The sequence below is a fragment of the Poecilia reticulata genome, linkage group LG5 (assembly GCF_000633615.1).
Source record: "Poecilia reticulata strain Guanapo linkage group LG5, Guppy_female_1.0+MT, whole genome shotgun sequence".
Lineage (NCBI taxonomy): Eukaryota > Metazoa > Chordata > Actinopteri > Cyprinodontiformes > Poeciliidae > Poecilia > Poecilia reticulata.
The window spans coordinates 28,552,650-28,573,465 of NC_024335.1; the positions used below are offsets into that span (position 1 = coordinate 28,552,650).

General features: G+C 40.0%; 1 protein-coding gene across 4 annotated transcripts in view; it reads left to right on the forward strand.

Annotated features, from left to right (window-relative positions):
• The window catches only part of epha8 (eph receptor A8), a 130,161-nt gene that overhangs the window by 37,502 nt on the left and 71,843 nt on the right, over positions 1-20,816 (forward strand). For all 4 annotated transcript variants that reach the window (XM_008410260.2, XM_008410262.2, XM_008410261.2 and 1 more), the window contains exon 2: positions 9,621-9,685. In XM_008410260.2, coding sequence (XP_008408482.1) covers positions 9,621-9,685 — 65 coding nt within the window. The remainder of the gene's footprint in view (positions 1-9,620; positions 9,686-20,816) is intronic.

A 20,816-nucleotide genomic window follows, 5' to 3' on the forward strand; every position in this document is an offset into this window, starting at 1 on the left:
AAACTCAATTTCAAGCTCCCGTTCCTCAAGGAGATGCACTTGGGCTGCTATGCTAACCTTCACCTGGAAGCAACGGCTGGAATCTTCTGTTTTAGCTGTGTGAAAATAATGATTATTGATGATGGCCATGCACAAGTATTGTTGAATGTTTTTTGAAATACAACTGTAAATTTTATTGATGTATTGTGATTTGGAGTGAGAGAACAAATAGAGCTTGTCTGGGAAGTGCCAGATGAGCAACAGTTGGTTTTTATTTGCTACTGTTTTTGATAAAACCCTGAAAAGTGTTGTGTAAATTGTTCTGGCTGCATGTTTGATGCAATGGGGAGTCTTGCCACTCTTCCATTAGGGCAGACTTGTGGATTGGATGATCAGACAGATTTTTCACCAGAGCCTTGTCATGTAGTGTTGGTGAGCAGCCATGTTTAGATATGTTTACAGTTCTGCCATTTAGTGCTGCAAGTTTATCATCACTGCAGTATTACTGTATACCATATGCATATAGAGAAGAACTGTCAGGAGTTGAGTTGAGAAAATTATAGATATTTAGATAAGATCCATACTAAGACGTATTATTCAAAATTAATTTGTTTCCATCTCTTAGTGTGGACTAAACCTCTACTTACAATATTAAAAAATGTTTTAGAATGGAATAACTATTTTCTTGTCCCTTTGTGGAAATCAATATCAGTGCGGTTACTGACATTGTTGAATTTGAATGTACATAGATCCACAATGAGAATAAATGCTTCTTCTAGGTGTCTACTGTTAGAAAATACAGGGAATTAACTTTGTTGGTGTGTTTTCACACTTACAAAGAGAAACACACTCTCTTATAAGAGTGTGTTTCTTGTAAGAGTGTGTTTCTTGTAAGAAAAACACACTCTTACTGCAGTGTTTCCACACTAACAAAGCACAAAGCTGGTAGGCTCAGTTTGATTGGAAACTTGTAACATGTGTTACATTTTCAGCTGGTGTGGTTCTCTTTCACACTGCACTGTCAAATGAACCAAACCTTTTGAAAATCTGTTCACTCCCCTCACCTATGGTGGCGCTGCGCCAAGAAGCACTGAAGGAAGCACCAAAACCTCTGAAGAAGACACTGAACGCAACTTTCTTCTTCACGAAACATAAACAGAAATAGAGTGGTGTCAGATTTTAGCAGTCATAGGATTTCTCTTTTGTCTTTAGAAACGCATAACAAGCCATTTCTCCCGTTGGCACTCAACTCCCATGTTTGTTTTGGTTGTATTTACCCAGAATGCACGGCATTTTAGTCTGCTTTCTGGTCTTGAAGCGGTCTATGGCAGTGGTCCCCAACCTTTTTATTACCGCGGACCAGTCAAGAATTAGAAATTTTGCTGCGGCCCAGGAGTAGGGGGGGGGATGTTTTAACTTTCAGATAAGGCTTCTGCATGTTGGTGTTTCCGCTAAAGCCTGAATATGTCCAATTTGGGTTGTCTTGGCCATTTTCTCGCAGTCTGTGGGGTTTTCCCTGACTGGGAAAGAGAATACGACCTGTTGAATGTGACAGGTAGCCAATCAGAAAGCGCAGTGATGTAAAAACAGAGGGGAATCCCAAACAGCTGACATATGAGCAACTGAGAGTCCGGTGGATATCGGAGATGATATGTGGAAATGTTTATTATTATAGGTCATTATTATGTATTATTATGTTTATTCAGTTAAAAATGTTAACTATGAAAAAACATAACTCACCTCCAAATCATAGTGCAGCAAATAGAGCGGCTGCTCCCGTCGTCTTTTATCCACTGCCTTTTCTTTTTGTTACGTCTTTTATCTCTTAAAATGACTCCACAAACTATCACTATTGCTTCTGCATCGTCATCTGTGTTTGGTTATTCTAAATTCCCGTATGCTATGTTGGAAGTTTTACTGGATTATCCTCTGGAATCGGGATGTTCATGACTGGAATCGGTTCGTGTTGCTCCTGCCTTGGACACACGAACCGATAGAACCTGTTGTACTTTTATCAGCTCTGTGGTCACAGAGGTTTGGAGAATCGGCCGACAATTCTTAAAGCTTGCCGTCTAAACCAAACTTAAGACTCACAAGCCCTACTCATCTTCTCTCGACCACTGCCCAAACGCTCTCTGACTCTGGTCGCTATGGTAACGTTTATATATCCCTTCAAAATAAGATACAGATGCGACACAAAAACGAACATTTTACTTTTGTGAAAATTTTAACTCACGATAATTACTAACTGGAGCCCTGGGCTTGTTTCTCTGCAACGAGACGGTTCCATCTGGGAGTGATGGGAGACAAGAACACCCGAGGTGTGTTGCTTGAGCACAGCGTGCTTGGTCTCTACGTGGTGAAGCAGTTTGAAGCTTCATTGCCTCATTAGCAGCCGGTCRCCGCATGTTACGCAGAGCGGCTTGTAATGTGGGACTCACCTACCGGTCCGGGATAAATCCATTCKCCTGTCTCTTCTCTGGGCCTTTTCCCCTTTGCAAAGAAACTTTCCAAATACACCTGATCTGTTTCTTACTCATTTTGCTGCTTGTGGGCTCAATGTTGGTGCGCAAGTAACCAAGATTCTGGTTAAAGGAATTTCAAAATAAAAGATTGTCCAGACTCAAATAATACATAAAACGGACATATTTAATTATTTGTTGTGCGGCCCCAATTGGTCCACGGACCAATTGGTACCGGTTGGGGACCACTGGTCTCACTGGTCTATGGTGAGCTTGGCGTTCATTCAAACCACACCAGAGTTCACTTTAACCAAATTGAGACCAAGATTTCTAGGCGGACCAGAGTTTGTTGTTTTGGTCCACATCAGAGTTCAATTATGCTTCACAGCTCCCCAAATGAACCAGACTTTCTAGGCAAACAGCCTAGAGTTTGATTAAAGTGGACTAAACAGGCCTGCTGTGTACCACCTTAAATTCTAGGTGGTTTCCTGGATGGCTTGTTTACAAATTGGTCTTTAACAATTCAAATACTAACTTGATTGTAATGGTGTTCTATTTTGACTGGAATGTTTGGGTTATGCGTTCCTGTTCTGGTTCAAGATGCCGTTACATTCCGAATCTCATTCTGTAAGCAAAGTAGCAGCTCTTTTAATTCATCCAGCTATGTTGGAAAAATGACATTTTATGATACAGAGCTTTCCATAAAAGCTTGGAAGTCATTACAGCCACTGCATTCTAATGGATATGATACATCCACTACATGACATGCATATTCCTTTCCTACTCCCTTTTCACCCATTCTGAATGCTGCATAATTACCCAAAAGACAGAAATTACATTAAAAAGCTGAAAAATGTTCTCAAGTACTTGTAGTGGGATTTCTGATATCTCATTAAACACCAGTTTAGATTGCATGTTTACATTCCAGTGTGACAAAATGCGTTATACGTGTTATTTTTTTCTGATTATTATTTTTTTCTCTATTTGATTAATCACAAACACTTGAGATTAGCATTTTCCACTGGTATTAGCTTCAGAGTCTTTCCACACACCTCTGTACTAACAGAATCCCTGACATGTTTTGAGATCCGGGGAGCTACTGGAACAGTCCCTCAATAATTACAGTACAGGTCAGCAAGTTTCTCCTTGCTCATTAAAAAAAAGACTATTAAAACTACGTGAGTCATTGCACCACTTTCATTAAGCCATCATGGTAGACCGTCAAACCCGCTGAGAGAGGTGTGAGAGGTGGAATCCATTTGTGACCTTGGGCAGAGAGCAAGAGGTTGCTGCTTTCTCAGTTTAAGACGATGGAGCATGAACACAGTGGGGAAGGTAAAGACGGAGAGAAAACACACCTACTTGGGATGAGAGTTTGGTGGCACTGCCATCTGTTTGTGTTCTGACCCGCTGCCCCACTCAGCAATCAGATACTGAAATTAGTGAAGGTGACACACCAACTAATTGCAACACTTGAATGACTTGAAGATCTCGAAGCGTCAGTAATTTTTATGAAGAACACACTCCTTTTGTGTTAGTCAAAAATATGAAGTGGCTCTGGGGCACAGGAGAGTGCTCTGTTCCCATTATGACGGATTTTTCTCATCCAATTTACTTTGATTTCTGTCCATTCTTGACCTCGTTTTACGCTACAAACACTTCTGACTAAGATATCAACGTTTTTCTCCCAAAAAACAGCAACTGGCAGACTTTAGTTTTAGACTGACTTACACAGTCTCTCTTTGGTTGATGAATGTGGTCTATTTATCATTTTCATCTGTTTACCCTCGTGGAATTGCAGAAAGGGTTATTGGTTAAGAGGTCCAACTGTGTTATGTGGATCTAGAGAAACTTATGAGCATGTCCATAGTTTGGGGGTTATTGCAGACCTACTTGGGTTAATTTTATAGACTACCTGGGCTTTGGATGCTCAAAACCTCAGCTGTCTCTGTTTTCTGAGCATAAAGTAAATCTTGTTCCTAAGGGCTTGTGTTGCAAGGGTTGATAAAGACTAATTTAGCTTGATTCTATTTATGCCTTGATTCATATGGAAAGATTTTAAAACTGTCTGCAAATTTTAAAATCCTGAGAGACCACACACGAGGATAACAAAATCTTAGATATTGTAGGTTTGGTTGTAGAGTGTGTGGTGTCCAGCCACACACCAACCGATTTCACTCACACATAATCAGATGCAAAATCTTTCAAGACTAAACTTGAGTTCAGAGTAAACAAACATGGCTGACCGGCAGCAATCAATGGTGATAGTTAGTGGAGTATATTTAACAGATAAGAAACATTACAAAGATGTTGTCATTTGTCCTTAGGGAATACCTGACGCTTTGATACCAAACCAAGACAATCCAACATGATGAATCTCTCCAATTTTAGATCAGAGGGGTCCCCCTCTGATCCTCTTGAGCAGACCGTATCACTTTTACCACAAAGCTCTTTAAATTATCTTGAGACATCTGAGCCAAAATTGGGACAAAACTCTTTTGGTGTTGGTGTTTAGCAGGATTTCTTGCTCTTCAGTACTGACATGAAAGATTGGTTTTAGTTTGAGTTCCCTAGGGTCTCATCTTTGCTATTTGAAGATGAGTCTGAGACCGTGGTTCTCAACGACAGAAGGTGGTTTGGTTACTTTGCATCATGGGCCAAATGATGGAATTGAAGAATTTTGCCATGTTGTTCTCTTGTTTTTGTAAGAGGGTTATGGCAGGAGGACAAGGTGGATCGTCGTACTTGGGCCAGCAGTTTTGTGGTTGCTCTTGCAATCTATTATGGTGAGGGGAAAAACTGAGCCAAAACCCAAGCATCTCAATTTACCAGTCTCTTTGTTTAAACTGTCATGGTCTTAACAGATCATGCTCCCACATTATCCAGGTTTCAAAAACATCAACCAACACAGGATTAAATGATTATATTTGTGGCTTCCATGGTGTTTGTTGTCATGATTCTATAGAGTACAATAAATGTATTGTTTCATAGGTGGATGTCTGAATCTAGGTCTTTGACATTATTTTGTATTGGACAAGCAAAGAAAAGAAAACCCGGGAAATTGCAGAATGACAGACAGTGAACTAAATAGCCATGAACAGAGTGTTTCAAATGTACACACAAAAAGGCACTGAAGTATGAGAAGGAGAAAAAAATAACTCACAAAATTGCTGAACCAATAAAATTTAAATCACTTGGAGTTTCATGTGTATCTCTGGCATTTGTGAGCTGACAGGTTCTTAAAGCAAGTATTTATAGAGTCTCCTCTCTCATCTCTCTCTACTTGCTTTTTTCCCTGAGGTCAGCTCCTGTGCTGGCCTCTTTGTTGTCCATGTCATCTCAGGATTCTGTTTTTACACCAAACTATATCAGACCAAAAAGTTTTATTTTTATATGTGCAAATTATATTGTTTCTAAAATGTACTACAGATTGGATAAATGCTGGTGAATAACTGAAACGATCTGTACTCTCTGGTTTTTCTTGTTCATAGAAAGGACAGCTGGACCAGTGCTTGTCTTTCTGTGTGTCTGCTCTTTTCTTTCAACCCTCGGTCAGTCGCTCATACTGGGCCTGGTCTGTTGCTCATACTGGGCCTGGTCAGTCGCTCATACTGGGCCTGGTCAGTCGCTCATACTGGGCCTGGTTCTGCTGGAAGTTTCTTCCTGTGGAGTCGCTGTTTTTTGCTGCTGCTGCATGCTTGACGTGAAAGTGGGATTGCAGGGAAAAACTCAATGCAATTGACTTTGCCTAGTTTGATATCAAACTTTTGACCATTTGGCAATATGAACTATATTTGACTGCTTTTTTTTATTATAACTATGATCAAAACCAAACGTCCACCCGTCCATTGTCAATTCCCACCTAACCTTGAGAGGTTGTGGATTGGCAGGTGCCTGTCTCCTGCGGCCATTGGGTGAGAAGCAGGGTCCACCCTGGACAGGTCACCGGTCCATCTCAGGGCAACAGAGATACACAACCATACACTCACACACTCAGTGTTAAACTAATTTTGATCTTAGCTAAATTAACACCAACATTCAATAGTTGAATGTGTATGTTCTTTTAATAAAATCTTTCAAAAGGTTATATTATTGGTAGATTATTCCAGAGTTAGAATTAGGATTAAATTGTCATCTTTTTCCATCTGTTTAATTGTCCGTTTGCTTTGTTCGCATAAACTAGATAATGACATGGCTGGATGCTCAAAAAACATGCATGAATTAGACTCATTTTGCTTCCTCATGAATACATTTCTATTTGTGATATGAAATCATTTAGGTATCTACAGTTTTTTCCGACTTTTGCGTTTTTGACGTGAGACATGCATCATAACTCTAAGCTAGAAAATGCCAGGCGTAAACAATGTCTGAAAAGTATAATTCTGGAAATGATTAAATAAATCTGTCAGTAAAACTCATCATATCGCAATCCCATCACTCCTGATTCCCACTACGCATCCAGACAGACTTCTCTACAGAAGTTGTAGTCAGTACGCTACAAAACGCTGTTGCTATTAGTATTGCTTTTTTATTAGCTCCTTTCATCTTGCTGTGATCTTGTGACAATACTGTTGGCTCAATATCTTTTTATTGCTAGGGAGATACAACCTCAATAACTAAAAACATTAAGATTTAGGTTCGTCAGGGACGAAGTAGGACTTATACACCGTAATGTATAGTTTTGTTGTTCTACCTTGTTGAAAAAAATGACTTTACTGTGAGAAAGGCAGGTAGCTGTAAAACAGGTATTTTCTGTGACTTAACTCAGTCACATTTAAATGTGACAGAATTTCTTGACTTGTTACTGTAAACAAATATCTATGCTACCTTAGAAATTGTTATAAAACTGCTGTACATATCAAACATGGTTTAAGAGATTAGAAGTCATAATTTGACACCTTTAAAATGGGGCAGTGTCTCTTTAAGAAGTTTCTGCTCTTTTTGACACTCCGCCTTCAACATGTCGCCTCAACGCTTCACCATTAAACCTTTAACATGTTACCAGCATTATACTGAGAAGTAGCTGGTATGATGAGCTCAGATGTGCAGCTCCACCAGGTGTTTGCTAATTGCTGCTTCTGCTAGCCTGGCAGCTAGTTTGGTAGACACATTACCAAACTAGCTGCCACGTTTTCCCATAAAACGTTGAGTTGACACAAGACCAGACAGAGAAACTACATGTACTCCATACTTACACACACCAACACGAGCTGTTCTGTGTATGTTGTCATCTGGATCTTTGCATCACCAGCAGACTAATGGCAGGGATTGCTTGCAGATTTGTACATTTATTATACAAAGCAGAACTCGTCTTTACTGTGTGGTGACACATCTGCAACGGTACTCAGACTATCTGTTACCTCCCTCCTTGCCTGTGCTGTCCACTGCACTTTCACACACTCACAACCAGCAGAGTGGAGATGATTCTGACCGGACACCACAAATTGTAGTTTTGACGACAGGAAGATGTATTGGTCTAAATAAGTAAAATGAGCTTTATTCAGATCTATGAAAGCCCTAATCAGTTTGATCTTCTCTGTGACATTCTTATGTTTGTGTGGTGCCAATATGAGCGAAAAATCGTCTTAAGAAAATTATTATAACAAAAAACTGATAGTAAAAATGTCAAGATTATATGTTAATGTACTTTGAGTGGAATTAGCACATTTCATCTGGGAACTCAACCTATGTGACTGTAAGTGGGGATCTTTTAAGGAGGCTGTAGAAATAGAATCAATTATCGCCATCACAAGATCTTTTTTAATATCGAAGTCTTAGTGTTGATAGCACTGGGGAAGGGGTTTGGTGACAGCTGCTATATATAAGCCTTTTTGAAATATTTTCACAGAAAGCGTAATCAGGCACTCACTACATACTGTATAATCACACAGCACTACTCTTCACCCTACCAGTCAAACGTCTATGAGCCACCATGTTGGTGATCTGTGTTGGAAAGCCTGGATCAGGGGTGTCAGACATCAAACCCCGGTCCTCAAGGGTCGGAGGACCAGAGTTTGGGACAAGTCAAAGAATCTTGCAACCTTTTGACTTGTCCCAAGTCCAACACACCTGAATTAACCCTTGTGTTTAGAAATGGGGTCCAACCGACCGCACACACACACGTAAAACTTGTATCGCTTGCCTCAGTCCTCTACGCTTGCCTCAGTCCTCGCACGCACAAGGGTTAAAGAACTGAGTTAGTTCCTTATGTACTCAACAAATGATGACCTTCAAGGACTGGGGTTTGAGATCTGTGCCATGTAAACTGTAGGTTTGTCCTGCTAAATTTTCAATCATTATTGATTTTATTATCCAGTTATCATACACCCAACGGTAATCAAAGACCAACATGTAATATTGATTTCTCCCCATTTTGCTCTTGGTGTCAGAGACTATGATGATCTCTGGGATTCAAGTGTGTTGGGGTCTCCAAACCCAACACACTTTAATTAAATGAATTTAATTTTTAAGTTGCAGGGCAGTAGTGCTCAAGGACTCCACTTCAATCCTCGACGGTCCATGTCCAGCAGCTTATAGATGTTAAAGCTAAATCGCTTGCTTAGCATGCAGTCGAGCTCAGCTACTGAGTTAATCATTTGAGTCAGGTGTATTGGAGCAGAGACATCACTAAAAGTTAGAGGAACATTGGAGAACTGGGGCTTGAGACCCTTGATGTAAACTCAGCTTATGCTAAAAGTCCAAGAAATGTCAGCGGAATCAAAACAGCTTGGAAATTGTTTCTAATATTCCTGCTCAACAGAGAGAGACTCAATAAATGCTCATCCTTTAATTTGATAGCTATACCATGTTCTGTGTAACTTGACAAAAAGTTGTCCATAATTTTAGCTAAAAACAAGCCCTGCTGAAGCAGAAGGTTCTTATTTCCATTCTCCACCTACATGTCTTTTCTTCTGCTTAATAAATGTTTTGCTGTCTGGAAGCTCTTAAGGGCAAACGAGGTCAAGGTGACATCCGGCTCGGAGTTGCTGTGACGACCATCCCTGGCTCATCAGTCACACCTGTCACACAGGTGTCAGCGCGTATGCACCCGACTCCATCAGGTGCCTGAGCGCGTAGATGCAGTTGATGAAGGATAGGATGGATGAGGTGGGTTGGGGAAAACTATAATTTAAAGTTTGCTGCTCACCTTCTTTGTTGTTTTTTGTTCTTTCTTGGCAGTGAATCTCCTTGACACGACAACGATAACTGGAGACTGGGGCTGGCTGACGTATCCATCCCATGGGGTAAGGACAAAAAGAAGCGTTTTGTTGTGGAGTATTTCTTTACTAATGGATTTCATTGTGGTTTTTCCACATTGTTTTAACCACAAAGTCTACTTTTTATGAGACAAACCAACAAAACATTTTTGTTGGTTTGTCAAAATTAAGCAAAATATTTGCTTAATTTTGATGTGGATGGAAAATAATGTATTGTTTTCAAGGTTTGTCTTTACAAATACAAAAAAGAAAACTAAGATGCACACTTGTATTCATCCTCATTTAATAATAAACCTCCAAATAAGACTGAGTGCAGCCAACTGCCAGCAGAAGTAAACAAAAATAAATAGAGTCCACCATGAAGACCATGGAGCACAGCAGACAGGTCAGGGAGAAAGATGTTGGGTTTATTGCAAGAACTGATATACAATGACTGTCAAGCTGATGCTAAATTAAATAGAAATTATTCGAACACTGCCCATGCAAAGGATATTATTCAAATCTTTAGATTACATGTCAGATTAGTGATATTATGCATGAAGTCAACCAGGTGTTTCCCCCTGGGTTTAAAAATGTCAGTCATCAAACCACAGCTGAAAATGAACAATCTGGACAAGTCACTATTGCAAGATTACAAGCCTATTTCCAACCTTCCATTCATGAGAAAGATCATTAAAAAATCTGTTTCAACAATGAAACATTTTTCTACATGATAGAAGTATAAAATCACACATGAACAACTAATGCAGAAGACACATTTTTGTATCACAATAATACTAACACGCTAAAAAAGGAGTAGGAAGAAGTAACAAACCTCTGAACCCCATAAACTCATACAATATTTTCAGGTGGACCTTCATTATTAAATCAAATAATAAAACATAAATAACAAAAACCATAAAAAAAGAAATTTTTAATAATGACCAGCCACTTTGACGTCTTTAGATCCAGTTTCCATCCTAACTAAAGTACTGAGACTGTTCAATAACGTCAACATAAATACAGACTATGGAAGAACCACAGTGCTGGTTTTGCTGGACCTCAGTTCAGATGACCCAGACATATTACTGAAGCAACTGAAGAGCTGGATCCTACTTTCTACCACAGTACTTGGTTGGTTTTAGACTTTCCTAAAGAACAGGGACTTACATGTGTCAACAGGTAACATCAAAGTTTACATAACAAATGTGGGTTTTGTCTTTGGACTCTTTATTTAAAATCTACATTCTACAGCTTAAGCTATGCAGATGATGCACAGCTTTACATTACAATTCCACCAGGTGACTATGAACCCATTCAAGTGTTAACTAGATGCATAGAACAAATCAACGCTTGGATGTGCCATAACTTTCTTCAGTTGAAATAAATAGATTAAAACATGCAATACCCACATCAGATGTATTCAAGTCTAGTCCTCGACGACCAGGCTGCCGTGTGTTTTAGATGTCGCTGTGCTCCAACACAGAGGCATCTGTGGCGCAGTTATATCTTCTGCACAGGTTAGAAATAAATCATTAAATCTCATTCAATTGTGTTGGAAGAATAAAATAAAAAGTTAAACTTGCAGGACTGGTCATTGACTGATAATGGACACCACTGCCCAAGATTAAAGAAGTTATTATTATTATTATAATTATGCAACAATTACCAATATTCCCACTAATGATGACATCTGCTAAAGGAAAAAAAAAGTCACCTTTCATAAAGGCAACAGGTTTTTTTATTTAGTGTGAGGTGCGTAAGTCTGTGTTTTACCACTTGTACTTACTAAATAAGATTTAGTCAAACATTGACACCACAGACTAATTACATGTAGTAACCAGACAATGACATGCTACACTCATCTACTTCAAACATGAGCCCAGACATCCCTCTCGGCCCCCTCCACGTCTTGGCAGCTTGGCGCACGTCGCGGTGGGAGAGTGAAGAAAAGATGAAGTAAAAGGATGAAAGCAAGAGAGCGAGGTGACAGCGAGGGCACGGCGTCGCGGCATTAGCATATTGTAATGCCGAATGATGACGCCTGAGGTGATGAATTAGGACCCTGGCTGCGATCTTCCGAGCGCCGCCATGCTACCCCGTCCCTGACTCCCTGGGCTGTCAGCAGAGTGGTAGGAACATTTACATCACCTCCAGCCTTCACGACAGAAGGTGGTGTGATTGAATGGTGGCCAGGAGGAACAGATGGGTTGTCTTTCAAGTCCTGGGAGAAGAACTGGAAGAATTGGATTAGTGGTTTGAGCAAAATGACTCACTCTGTGTGAAATCGGTGTGAGAGGTGAATCCCTTCCACCTTGAAAGGGCCCATGTGATAACAGCTAGATTACATAAATTCTAACTGCTGTTGTATTTTCTATTTATTTTTTTTTATTTGATTGGTTCAATATACCAGAAATAGTTACTTGTTTGTTCATGAGAGACCGCTTTCTCCCTCTGAGCTTCTACACATGAAAAGCTTGACTGAGTGGATTAGGAGTGGGAGCGGAGCTTTGTGGTTTCATGGTTCGGTTACGTAAGGTATGTGTCTTGCACTGAAAGACAAAGATGTGAGGAAGGAGGGAGGAGCGGCTCTGTGATGTTTAATACTGGTGCCAAAGAAAATGTACAGAGGAGAAAATCTGATCTACTTTGGCAATCAAGCAATATTTGGACAGAACGTTTTTTTTAACAAGTGGTTTCAAAGTAAGGATTAGTTGAGGTACGTCGTCGGACTGCTGTTCAAAATCACCGGCAACACATGAAAATATTTCTTATAGTTAAGTCTGTCTCAAAGAGAACTGACCTGTTATTGTCTTAATGAGTTGATGATATAATGACTGAAAAACTCAACCACACTGGTACTGGGAAATCCACAGTGTTGTCCTTTAATAGACACACTCTTCACCAACCTTACAAAACCTGGTTCAATGGCTGCTGTATTATCAGACATGAAAATAAGCAGAGTCCTAACATCTTGCAACATTACTGAAGTTAGGGAGATAAAATATTCATGTTTGTCTCAATCGGTGCGTCGATCTTTGGCGCGTTTCTCCCGCACTCTACAGAGAAGCAGTGGCGCATACTTGTGACATCACTAGCAGTACTAGAGTATCTTAGGGAAGCCATGCATACACAGGGAGAACATGAACACTTAGGCAGAAAGAACTCGGGCCAAGATTCCAAACCCAGGACCTTCTACAGTGATGCCCTCCATGACCTTGGAGGGTTTGTGTATAAAATCACACATGAACAAGTAATGCAAAGGACACATTTTGCATTACTGCAAAATGCATTACTGTTGAAATTTGTTTTCTGTGGCAGCATTTTGCTACTCGCTTCAATACACAAACACTGACTTAGATACAGACAAAATCCAATTTGTAAGCAGTGTGAGAATACAGTCACTGGCTAACTGTTTGACTGCTAATTCAAACTGACTCGACTTCAGTGTCTTACAGCAGCACTATGTAACTTTTATATATAAAAAGTTTATTTTTACGTATTTGTTAAAACTATCACTGTGGTGACAGTATGGCATGAGACAGTCTATGAAAAAATTGATCTCCTCTGCCTTCTCTCTATGGACCTGCTGTCAGTTGAACAAACGCTCTGCTCTGTCACCAAAAAACCAATCAGAAACTGGAGGAGGGTCTTAGCGCTATCAATCATCCTCATGTACACATTGGCACCTTGGCCAAGGTTTCCCCGGCTGCATCTTCTTTACATATTTGAAACATTTGGGACCACAGAAAAATCCTTCATCATGTGAACCACAAATAGGTGAGGTTCAACTGTACAGTGTGGAGAAATCAGCTATTTCTTTCCAGCATTGATCACTCTCGAGCAACAAGGTGCATTGATACTTAATTAATTTTTTTCAGTTATTTTATTATTCTCTTTTGAGTGAATCTTGCTAAAATAGTAAAAGTAGTAGTAGTAACAGGGGAATTTGCTTGTCTGCAAGGTCCAACCAGCTTGCATACGTGGATGAGAAGAGGTTCACCATTAATTGTTTTAATCTGGAAACATCAATGATCTGAAAGAGCAGCATCAGTCAGAACCATCAGCAGTGTTTCAGTCTTTGGAAATACACACTAAATATGCTGGTACATTCTGAAAAAGTTAGCCAGAGTTTTTATGCACATCCATCTTGTACAAACCATCAAATTCACTCACCAGAATAATGTAGTGAAAATCAACATAAACATTAGAAATAGTTTAGAAATTGAGTTAAAATGACATTTGATGTGTTTGTTGGAAGCCTGTAGATGGATAAAAGTACTCCTTTGACAATATGGCAGCATGTTCAAATGGGGTCAAATTTGTAGTGGCTCTTCTGCTGCAGCAGAATGACAACCAGCACAGGAAATATGTTTAAGGAGTTTATTAAAAATATGGATATGGTGGGAGGTAAGCACCATCAGGAGGGCAGTCAGAAGTGACTAGAAAGGATGGTGCTGGTGCTCTGACCCAGAGTGTGAGGACATTAAATGGCCTGAGCCAGTAACAGTGACAGTTTTTGGGGAAAGCCCACTTGCCTGGTGATGTCACCGCAGGCAATGGGGAAATCCAACATGGGGGCAATCTTTGGTGATCCAGGTTCACTGTTCCAAAAATGTATGAATCTGACTCTTTGACGAATCCGATCCAGAAAAACAGAGTCATCGGTGATGAGGAAGGCAGACGGCAGCATAATCAAAAAGAGAGCGGGCTAAAAATGAGAGTTGGGGACCAGAATCTGAATCAAGAGCCATTGAAGCAAGATGAGAAAATCCAATGGAATAAAAGTTCATAATGAAAAGCTCGAAATCAGGCATGAAAAGAACACGAGACTTTCGATAATGTCGAGGAGAATGACTGGCAGAGAGAAGCCGATATTGATGGCGGAGCAGGTGCAACACATGGAGTTAATGAGGCGGCACAGGTTAGTGGGACGTAGTAGATTGCATGGAGATTGTGGAATGGCAGGGATACGGGCTGCCAGAGGAGATGAATGACTTTTGATATCTGATGCAGGGTGACAGATAGGATCATGACCAAATTCCCATTTCATTAAACAAAAAGGCTGCTCTTTATTTTTCTCCACTCTAGTTTGATTAATCAAACTGAAACTATCAGAAGCAGACTCCCTCCACATTGACTGATACCACACCACCCAAACACCATGCTGCCAGTACCATGCTTTGCTGTGGGTGTTTTTGTGCCAAAGACATGGAGTTAAAGTTGAATCTTTGTTGCATCATAGCAAAGGAAATTTATACTCAAGCTTCTGGGAGACTTCAAATCCGCTTTTGGAAAATGTTGGGTTTTATTTCAATGTAACTATAGAGATTGTCCATGCAAGAAAATTGTTGAGTGCAGATGAGAATCTGGTCCATACAAAACATTTCAGCAAAGCCAACAAGGATCTGTTTAATGGAAATGCATTCAGAATCAGTCGTTACCAGTTAGTGTTTGTAGTTATTTTACTTTGGTGAGCAGCTATCAGTTGCTAACGGTTCCAGCTAAGGTCAGGCTCACTTAGAGTCTGCTGTTAATTTAACCTTTACATGTTATTAGCCGTATTGGGGTCTAGCTCCTTAATGTTCAGGTGAGTCTTTGCATTGAACGGAGGGCAACAACGTGGGAAGATGAAAATTTGTCTGTTGATTTTGACCCAAGTGTTTATCTTGAAATAATATTTCTTTTAAATATCTTTCTCAGTTAATGTATAAGTAGTTTGTTTAGATAAAATCTAACTTTTGGCCCTACTTGGAAAGTGTTTTGTGTCGTATAGCTAATGTACACTACACATTGCCTTGAAAACCTCATAACTGAGGTAGTGGCATCATCATGCTGTGGCAATGCTTTTCTAAAACAAAGACAAGTAATCTGATCAGCGTTGACAGGTAGAACGGTGCAGCTAAAGTCAGCAAATAAGGACGAAAACCTGTTCGCAACAGCAACACTATACAGCCAGGTTAACAATGTAATGGTTCAGTTTAATACAAATTAATGTTTTACAATGGCCAAGTCAAAGTTCACACCTAAATCTAACTGAAAATCCACTTGAAATTAGCTCAGAACCGACTAAAAACCAAAATTTTTTATTAAAGCACATTTAGTGCTTTAATACGCCTCAATGTGAAAGAAAAATTCAAGGGTTATGAATGTTTCCTCAGGCATTTAAGCCTTTGAGTTACTAATCTGTATTCCAAACAAGCAAAGGTGAAAGGTTTAAAACTACAATTAAATAAATTTTTCAGCAAACAGCGACAGATGTTAAAGTTTATCTGGCCATAAAATGAGGTTCAGAGCTGCTTCTCCAGAGCCGCCTTCCTCGGGTCAAAGGTGAGCTCAGGCAGGTTTGATGGGAAGAAAACAAAACTGCGCATGAGTCCCAAACATTTTCAGGAATTCCACATGTGAGAGAAACGGAAAAGAAAAACACACATCGGACCTCACAGGTTCTTTGATAAATTGATGTTTTGACAGTGTTTTACTATCCCTCTTCAACACCTCCACACACACATTCACACACAATTACAGCTCCTGTATAAGGTCACGCTTTCCCATTCTGACAGTTTGTAGAGTGAGCACTGAACATGCAGGGCTTTCAGCTGCCCCTCTGCTGCGGCTGGTCTTAGCATGAGAATATACAACTGCAGAAAGAAAAAAATATAGGTGAAAATATGGCATTAGAAAATGTTGACAAAAAGAGCTAAATTCTTAAAAAAAAAAACTACCTCAATTTCGCAGAATGGTTTTTACGCTCTGTTGAGGTGGCTTTACTGGAAAGAGTTAATACGCTAAACAGGAGATGGAAACGCATCCGCCGAATGAATTCTGATGTAATGAACATTACCTCAAATGACTGATCAACTGCATAGTTTCTGTGAAAGAATTTGGTTTCTTTGGCATCCAAAATTAAACCTACGACGTTTGGAAAAGCTGCTTTGGAAAATTATTGATCTGTTTAACACTTAAGAAATAAAACTTGAGAAATAAAAAAATAAATAAAAATTATATCAGTGCAACTGTAGGTTGAACATAAAAAGTTGTATTCCTCTCTCTGGGATTGGGATCAATTTCCATCAAATGATGCAAAAAATGTCATGGAAGAAAAGTACCAGGACAGTTTCTGTTAGTTGGACAAACATTTTCATAATTTCTAAAACTGATTTTTACTGCGATATGAGAGTTTGACAGTTCATTGACAGTTTATTTCTGTTCATCTAAAACTGACATTTTCCATATTTTTTAACTCTCCTGCTGTCTTAGCGCCACACTCGGGAGGAGCTCGGTAAGTCACGGTCGCACGGTGGAAAGTGGGAGGGGAAGGGTTGTCCTGTCAGACTATCAGTTTCTGAAATCGCACAAAAAAACAAACAAACAAAAAAAAAACGCGTAAAAGCGCACGCAGCATCAATGTGACCCCGCTGGACCGTGCACTGAGTAAAAGACTTGTTGGGTCTACATGACCCCATCTCTTAGGACCAGGGGAGTAAATCCCATCTCATTATTGGAGGGGACAATAAACAGGAACATTTTTTAAGAACAATGTAACTGGATGATGGATGATGGTTTAGCTTCTCTTAGATTTAATGGATTTGCTATATTTATTTATATTTTTTATGTTCAAACTGCTGCTAAATATACACGTCAAATTTTGGCTCACTGGAAAACAACTCTTTATCCTTCATGGACAACATAGCATTAGATCACTGAAGTTCTCTGAATGCAGCTGTAGAAAATGTATTTTTTAAAGTAATTCCAGGAAGATAGGAACATTTTCAACTTGCACTTACTGTGGAGTTAAAGTATGTGTGCTGAGGGTTAGGTCTTTATTAGCACCCTGACCTCTCCCGTATGCCGGTCTCATTTAGATGACATCATGACAGATCACGTCCTCCACACAAGGGGCTTCTTTCTGTCCAATTTATTCAGGCAATGGTTAGGATGCTCCTGTGCTGTCCCAGGAGCATCTTTCTCTGTTTTTATGTCTCTCTCTCCAACACACACTCACATTCACACACAGTTTCACAGAACTTGTCAAACAGGGGCAGGAAGACTTCATTATCCTCCAGTCCGATCTGTGTTGGCCCTGACAGGTTCATCCACCGGACACCCAACAATCGATACCGCTGACAGTACAGCATTTGTGTGTGCGTGTGCATGTGGGTGTGCATGTGTGTGTTTAGAGTTGGCTGGGAAAACCATAATGATGAACCAAATGATGAGCTGAAGTGTCAAAAGCACAAAGTATTTTCTCAGTATCCCTGTAACCTCATCCATCTCTCTCTTAAACACAGTCATAAAGTTAAAGCTGGTGAACAGACTCTTCCTGAACCTTCAGGACTCACCCACAGAGACAAACGCCTGCAGAGTTTTCAAAACTGCATGGATATTTCTTTCAGAAAATATCTTGTTTTAGAAGAAGATAACGTTGTTGCGTTGGGGAGGTGTGTTGAGTTGCCATGACAGCCTGAGGTGTAACTGCAGAACACCTTACTATGAACCAGGGTCTTTATTTCTGTGGCCATTCTTCATATTAAAGATCACCTAAAAAATTACGTTTCAGTGAGGCATGAGTGTGCTTAAGTAGTCAGATAAATAGGGCAATTAATCACAAAATAAGAAGTTTGACTTTCATTTTAGAGTCAGAATCAGCTTCATTTACAAAGATTGTGTGCATTAGCAAGGAAGTTTAACACTAAAATAAAGAACGAAAGGAAACAGTACAGTATGTACATATATATGGTAGTATATAACCAGAAGTTTACATACACTGACTTAAAATATATTCTCTCTGTCTCACGTTACATCGGACCAGACTTCTCTTGTTTTAGGTTGGCTAGGATTAATTGCCCTCTGTCAGAACAGAATGATGGTAAAACTTTATTTATTGTCAAACAACTGTTTTCAAATTGTAATCATAACAGAAACTACCCAAGTGACCTAATCACAAGTTTCCAGAACCCAGTCCTTCATACCGTGTATTGCCCCCGTTGACATCATTGACAGCTTGGAGTCTTTCTTGTGGTTGCGGATGAGTCTCTGTGTTTTCTCTGATGGTAAAGCTGCCCAGTCGTCTTGGCAAACAGCCTCCAGCTCCTGGACTGTGCAGCAGGAGCTGTACTTTTGCGCTGTCCCCAGAGTGGCTCTATGATGCTGAGGTCAGAAGACTGAGATGGCCTCTCCAGAGCCTTCACTTTGTTCTGCTGTGGCCAATGACGGGTCGACTTGGCCTTGTGTTTTGGATCGTTGTCATGTTGGAACGTCCAAGTACATCCTGTGTGCAGCTTCCTGGCTGATGAGTGCAAATTTTCCTCCAGTATTTTCTGATAAGGCACTGCATTCATCCTGCTATCAGTTTTGACCAAGTTTTCTGTAACACATTCATCCCTGTGCCTTTGTGGCTTACACGTCCCCAGAGCATCAGTGATCCACTGCCGTGTTTCACAATAGGGAATGGTGTATATTTCATCAGAGAGGCCTTGTTGGCTCCTCTCCAAAAGTGATGTTTGTGGTTGTGGCCAAAAAATTCAATTTTGGTTTGAAGGTAGCTGTACGGCACTTTGTACGAGGGATATTTTGTGGCATTTGTTTAACAATGGGGAGTCATGCAGCCCATATTTCTTCGCATACATCTCCAAACAGCCACACCACTTTTTTATCATTCAGTCCTATTTTTCAGCTTAGTTATTTGTGGATTCTTTTTTGCATCTCAAACAAATTTCCTGGCAGTTTTTGCTATAGTTTTGGTGGTCTGCCGGACTGGTTTCGACAGAATCCTTCTCTTTTCACTTCTTATTTAGAAGTTGAACACTATTGATTGGCATTCTCAATTCCTTGGACATATTTTTAAATCGCTTTCCGGTTTTATACACTTAATTTGCCTTGTCCTGCAGATCCTTTTACAATTTACAAGGGACTCTTTTACCTGCAGGATAAGGACACTCTAAATGCTGGAGACCAGGAACAATGATGTTACGGAGATGAAAGTGTCTTCAATCCAGAAATCGTCAATAAAGGAATTGGTCGAAGTCAATAACGAGTAGAAAAGGCAGAGCCAGTCCAGGAATCTTTGAAGCAATAATCAGAGTCTAAGTACCAGAAACTCTGGTCAGAACCAGAATCAGAGTGACTCACAGTACAGATGGGGAGAAGACTGGTAAGGCAATGGGCCTTGTCTCTACAACCTGAATGAGTTCAGAGCAGGTGTTTCTCTGAGCACAGGAGAGAGCAATGAGTTAATCAACAGGCAGGGGAGGGGCGGGAAGCAGCAGAGCAGCATGACAGAAACCAGAGAAGTCATGACCACAGGACAATGTTTGTTTTGTTTGATTTGAAACTAATAAAATGAAACAAAGTAGTTTTTATTCTTTTTCACAGTACAACTAATTTATTAAATTGTTTACAACTGCATCACAATAACACACTAACGTCAGTAAGCCCCTGTTTATCCCTGTGCTCAACCACATGTCGATATAAAACAAATTTTTCTCTAGAATTTTTTGGAGTTAATCGACTCGATAATGAGCTGAGCTCTGCGAAGCCCTTTGAATTAGACATCTGCCTTTTTTTTTTTTCCCACCAACAGTTTGGGAGCCTTTCTACTGCATTCAGCAGCCCCATCCTCCAGATCTGATTACACACTTCCACAGCAAACCTTCAGCTAGTCTTTGAACTATCTCTGCTGCCCTCTCGATGACCGTCCAGCGCAGTATAATTGGCTTTACAAGCTCCCACGAGAGAGCAGCATGGGGCAACACCTCACAGCTACAGTGGGCTGACGGTGGTGCAAACAGCCCATCTGTGAAAATATGTACTTTCATAAAAAAATAAAAAAATAAAACAAAACATGGCATTCTAGATTATTGTTGGGTCCAAACTCCATGGGAGTTGTAGAGGAGCTTGTATGAGTGAATTTAGGAGGTTAGACAGAAGGTGTGTGTTGTAGTGGTCCAATGCCAGAACTTTTCAAAGGAAGACAATTAAACTGTAAAAACGTCAATCAGAACCATTTAGTATGAGTAGAATGCAGTTTTTATAACAGCTATGCTTTTCCACTATGATTGAAACTGATCTTGACGTGTTGCATGAACTTTTGTGGCCTTTATTCTGTTAGATTTTTCAATCACAGTTGAAGTGTTTTTTGGTTTTAATCGACCCATAAAAGTGTTTTTAACCCACTCTG